Source organism: Gracilinanus agilis, chromosome 4 (assembly GCF_016433145.1).
Source record: "Gracilinanus agilis isolate LMUSP501 chromosome 4, AgileGrace, whole genome shotgun sequence".
NCBI lineage: Eukaryota > Metazoa > Chordata > Mammalia > Didelphimorphia > Didelphidae > Gracilinanus > Gracilinanus agilis.
This window is the reverse complement of record NC_058133.1, coordinates 287,526,441-287,532,440: the sequence shown is the minus strand read 5'-3', so window position 1 is coordinate 287,532,440 and position 6,000 is coordinate 287,526,441. Positions and strand designations below refer to the sequence as shown.

General features: G+C 35.4%; 1 protein-coding gene across 1 annotated transcript in view; it reads left to right on the top strand.

The window, feature by feature from the left end:
* The window catches only part of PKHD1 (PKHD1 ciliary IPT domain containing fibrocystin/polyductin), a 685,806-nt gene that overhangs the window by 657,536 nt on the left and 22,270 nt on the right, over positions 1 to 6,000 (top strand). The window contains exon 56 of the mRNA XM_044675345.1: positions 5,156 to 5,293. Coding sequence (XP_044531280.1) covers positions 5,156 to 5,293 — 138 coding nt within the window. The remainder of the gene's footprint in view (positions 1 to 5,155; positions 5,294 to 6,000) is intronic.

The window sequence follows — 6,000 nt, the reverse complement described above, 5'->3', positions numbered from 1 at the left end:
AACCATTTGGCTTATAATATATATATATATATATCACCAATTCTGTTTATTTCTCCCCATATAACTCAGAGGACACCAGCATATAATAACAATATTTGTATTATAATCAGCAACAATGATAGCAAGTTCCATATCCAATGATATGGATCCATAGATAATAGTTCCATAAAAAAAAATAATAAAGACAGTACAATGGAGGAGCAGAAAACCAGGCATGCTTTAGTCTTGTAGGGAAATGGACCAGTACTTATGTTTTCTTGTCATTTTTAACCTTCCTTCTAAGACATTTCTGATAGAAAGACTAAATGCTGGGGGGGGTGGCTTGCCTATTGTTTATGGGTATAGCTGGATCATGTGGCCTTCAGCATGTGGGGAAGCACAAGTGTCAGTCCCTCACGAATTTTCAAGCTGGCTTTTAACAGCTCCATCATCACTGCAAACAGCCGTCTTGCTACTTTTGCTAGGGAAACTGTGTCAGCCTCCTGTTTAATGAGAAAGATGTTCACTTCTTGCTAACACAGTTTCCACTGTAATATGAGCAAGTCTTCAGTGGCAACAGGGATGGAGCTGAAGGCTATGTGTGGAGAATGTGTTTACTTCATGCTCTGAAACATGAGCACATTTAGAGCCCTTCTAATGTTCACCCTTATATGCGCGATTGCAGGTGTTTCTCTTAGGCTGTTTCTTCCCTGGAACAGCAAAGTGGATTATTCGAAATAATCACTAGAAAATACACAGACACAGCAGATTTTTATTTTATTTTCCAAAAATTCAGTGGCATGAAGACACAAAGCACTCTGGCATTTTCTCAGATAATAAGTGTCAAGGTGCTAGTGTAGAAATGGCATTTGTTTCTATAAAAGTCTAGTATTGTCTTAAAGAAAGAAGAAGAAAACAAAATCGACAAGTCCACTAATATGTTTTTTCAGTTTGTTCTTCTCATTCTCAGATTTCCTTCCACCCCAGTCCTTATTTCTGATTTTCCAGAAATCTAAGTTGACTCTGAGACTTAGTCAAATGATATTCTGATAACCTTTTCTAATGTCTAGGACTAGTTGCTGGGGTTCTTTGTTGAGTGACCCCTCCCCCCATTCCCATTATCCCTCCACTGATGCTGGTTAATTAAAAACCCTACTTGCCTCTGTTCCTTATCTGTAAAATGACCTGGAGAAGGAAAAGACAAACCATTCCAGAATCTTTGCCAAGAAAATCCCAAATGGAGTCATGAAGAGTCAACACAACTAAAACAACTGTACAACAAAAATAATGTGACTATTGTGATGCCTAATCAGGGATGCTGTTGCATAAACCATTTGACTTATACAATATTTCACCTATCAGACTATCAGTCATCCAACAAATATTTATTTAATGGCCATTATATCTTTGGACAGTACTGAATGCTATAGGTAATACAACATTATGAAATTGTTTCTGCATTTAAAGAATTCAGTCTTGTTATCAAAATAATATTAATACTTATTAAATTATAGAATCATATATGATAGAATCATGGTAAAGGCTATATTGGAAGGTAGATAAAGCTCTGATCTTGAGGTCAGTAATACTTAGGTTTAAATCCTGCCTCAAATACCCTAGACAAAAGTTATTTGATTGCTCTTAGCCACAATTTTTTCACTCATAAAATGTGGGAAATTATGGCACATTTTCACATGGCAGTTTTCATATATATGTATCACATGGCATTAAATAAGATGCTATATTGAGATAATATAGGGTTTTGTCAACCTTTGCATGTGAATTGTTATCTCATTCTTCTCATCTTTTAAAATAAAGTTCAGATTGAAATAGTCCTGGTACAAGTTGTCATATTGCTAATATTTATTTTTCTTCAATGTTTTATGTCCTATCGCACAAATTGATAACATAACTACTTTTGTAGTTGAATATAGGTATTTATATATAAACTCACTCTTTTAAAACTTACTGAAACATATCATTTATACAGATCCATTAGCATTCCTGATGATAGGGATAATATATATCTCATCCTATTCTTACAAAATTTTGGTCTTTTCAGTCACAACTTTATACACTGGAAATTCCAAAACCCCCCATGTTGCTTGGAAATTTTTAATATTTAGTTTGGCATCATCTATTTAAAATTTTCTTCTTAAGTTTTTGTGAAACACTATGTCCAGGGAACAACTGGTAATACTTTGTTTTATGACAATGGACCATTTCTGGTATGATATATTTGTTGTATTCTTGTAACATGGAAAACATAAGGGTGGAATTCCTGCAAGATACAGGGTCAAGCCTCACCCAGAATTCTAAGGGACCCCCCCCAGAGAACTCTGGGTGAGGGGACAGTTTAAAGCAGTTAGGGACAGTTGATTCTTGGGGGTTAAAGTAAGCAGTTCACTCTGTTTGCTGAGCCCAGTTCTGGAGAGCTTTGGTGGCCTGTGGCAATAGCCATTTTGGTTCTTCTCTGCAGTTTGCCTGTTTAGCTGAACTAGACCTTTCCTGCAATAACATTTTTATTACCATTTAATTATTTTAGATATTAGAAGTGATAATTATAGGCTTTGAGAGCAAGCTAGTTATAAAGTCTGCCACTCCCTCCTGCAGGGGAGGAGCTATTTTATCTAACAGTTCAGGGCTTCCCAGATCTTATCCTAATCCCTGAAAACCTCCCTTCCTTCCCTTCCTCTTTTTTTATCAGTAAACCTACATCTTTTGGGAGCAGTGCCTGTTTATTATTCTGGGAATACTTACATCCAACTTCAGCTAAGTTTCCTTCAGCTGTCTGGCCCATACCAGTTAGATTCATCTGTCCCTGATAACTACAAGACATCAAGCTTCTCCTATTATCCCTCAGTCAAACCTGTGGGGAATATAAATTGAAAAAGTGAACATCATTAGAGATTTGCCTTGCTGAGCCTTGCCAGAAGACTTCAGACCTGCCAACATTTCCAAATGATTTCTAACTGCTTTTTGGGAGGAGGGAGAAAGGAGCTCTGAGCTTCTCACTCAAGCCTGGGGGGGTGGTGGTGGTGGGAGGAGTGAGTCCTGCAGGTTTCTAGTTTCAGGCCATCTCTTCAGCTTCCCAAATATGTCTTTTAAGATCAACATAAAAGTTCTTCAAAATATTTTGAGTATTGTTTTTATAACATATGAGGATTTGTTTTCTGTCAGTCCCTATGAGACAGTAAGCTACTTGAGTATACTGGCTACTCCATGCTAGTCTCCTTTTCTGGACCTTCATTCAGGTCATGCCCACAAAGTATGGATATCCTCTAAGATTTTATTCTGAGTCCATATCTCCTTACCCTATATGTTCTTTTCCCCCCTTGATGATTTCATTAATTCCCATGTATTTAGTTATCATCTCAATGTGTATCCACTGAGCCACCCAGCTATCCCAGCAATCCATTTCTTGACTGGCATTACTTAGGTGTTAATTATTTTAAATATGTTATTCCTGTACAGCTTTGATCTCATAATACAAATCTCCTAATAGATTTATAAACATTCCCTTTAATAAATTTCTCCTCTTCCTCTACTTCTTTTTCTTGTTTCTCTTCTTCCTTTTCCTTCCTCCTATCCCCTAACTAACTTCCTTCTTTTCTGGAATCTGAAGAACTAGATTTAGGAACAGCTAAGTGGCTTAGGGGTGTCACAGCCAAATCTGGAGTAGAAAAGACCTGGATTCAAATTTTACTTCAGACACTTCCTAACTGTGTGAAGCTGCACAAGTCACTTAAATCTCATTTCCTAGCCTTTATGGTTCTTTTGTCTTGAATCTGATGCTTAGCATCAATTTCAAGATGAAAGCAAAAAAAAAAAAACAACAACCTGAATTCAAGTCCCAGATTTTCTCCTTACTATCTGTGTATTTTAAAGTAATTTGCCCTGCCTCTCTGAAATTCTTTCTTATATGGAAAAATAAGGACAGTATTAAAAAAAATATATATATACATATATATATATATTCCATCAATCTTATAAGGCTTTAGTAAAGCTCTAATGTGACCACATGTGCAAAGCTCTTTATTATTGTCAGGCGCTAAATAAATGAAGAATATCATTATAAGTTTTCCTTGTATTCAATAATTGCTAAGTTAAAAGGGATAGACTTTAAGTGTTATGAAAACATAAACGATGAGCACAATGATACCTGGAACGAATTGGAAAAGGTTTCATAAAAATGACTACAACTATGTGGTAGTTGTAAGCTATGGTTTAGCTGTGTGTTTAAATTAAACATTTAGAGGGTGGGCTTTCTACAGGCTTATTTAATCACTCTGTTGCACATGTTTATCACCCATATCACTTAGCTGTCCTTAGTTTGTGACTAGAATAAAGTAAGTGTAAGACTAGCCATGTATGTTCTTGAGGCATATACTCCGTGACCATTGATTATGAGAGTCCCATGGCCTTGAACACAAGTTTGCCTGTGAAACTAGAAAAGTACTCAAAAGATGTGGTTAAGAATTCAGTTCTTGTTGACCTTTCAATATTTGGTCCATGCCATACCTAAGACCACAAGCAACTTCTGACATAGTCTAATGCACAAGCCTTTCCCCAGGGAAAAATATAGTATAATGAAACATCAACAGACACACAAAAAAATCACTTAGATCACTAGACTTCACTCTGATCTGCTCGGCAACAAAAAAAGATCTCACTTGCCTATCTTGTTTGCCTTCATTTTAAAACACATAGCTCAACTACTATCAAGTAACTGGTCAGTCTAACAATAAGATAGAGGTTCAGGATTTCTCTTCTTTTATATGGTGCCTACAAGCAGCCCAAAGGTAGGAGAGCATCTGGTGGTCTTGCTCAGGCCTTTTGGTAACAGTTTCTGCTTTTCTGCCCTGCATGAGTGAGTTCTTATCCTGAATGTACCCATTATTTGTCAAGGTAACATGGGAAATTGCTTAATTTCTCTGTCTTGGTTTCCTCCTCCAAAAAAAATTATGTTATAGAGATAAAAAATCCCTTGCTGTTCTAAGATCAAGATGAACAAAACTCAGAATTTAGGTCAGACTCCTTTCCTGGGCAGCATAAGCCACATATTAAAAAGACAAAGTATTATTCTGAAGTGACATACTCTGTGCCAAGAAAATTTGTTTATGTGATTTTCATACCCCATATTGTTAAATGTGTTGTTCATTTTTCATTGGCACAGAAACAAAAACCAAAGAGACTTCTGGACCTCAGGTAGATGAAAGGAAGAAAAATCCTCAATCTAAACATAATTCACATCACAATAGGCATCAAGAAAGACTGAAAGAGGGTAAGAAAGAGGTCACTGTGATACAAGAAGGTAAGCACAGTATAAACATCTCTGATAATATAAGCAACATTGGTTGCAACCAAAAAAATATATTCTATGTATGTTTGGCATCTCCATTAATCTAGCTTCTTTCTGCCAAAAAGTAACCAGAATTCTTCATTTGTACTTGGTTGCTTATTTTGTCTATAAGAATTCTTAAGTCTTTCAAAATTGTTATATTTATATGATATTGGTAATTTCCATTGGTTTAACTTATGTCCTACAACTGTGCGGAAGATGTTGATTGTTTCATTTGTGTTTAGTGAATTCTCTAGGATTTACTAAGTACATCATCACAATATTATAAAAAAGCAATAATTTTGTTCCTTCCTTATACATATTTCCCCAATTTCTTTTTCTTATCACACTCATATACACTATTGCTATAGTTAACATTTCTAGCACTATCAAATAGAAATGGTAACTAGACATCCTTGTTTCACTCCTGATCATCTTGTAAAGGATTCTACTTGATCTTTATTATATATATTCTACTAGTTCTTGACTTTAGATATAACTTGTCATATTGAGAAAAGGTCCATTTATTCCTTTATTTTCTAGTTAACAGAAGTTGACATTATATTTTGTCAAAAGCTTTTTCTCTATTAATATGAACATGTTTTAATTAAGTAATTAATTTAATTTAGACTATTTTTTCCATAGTTACATGATTCATGTTCTTTCCCTTGCCTCCTCCC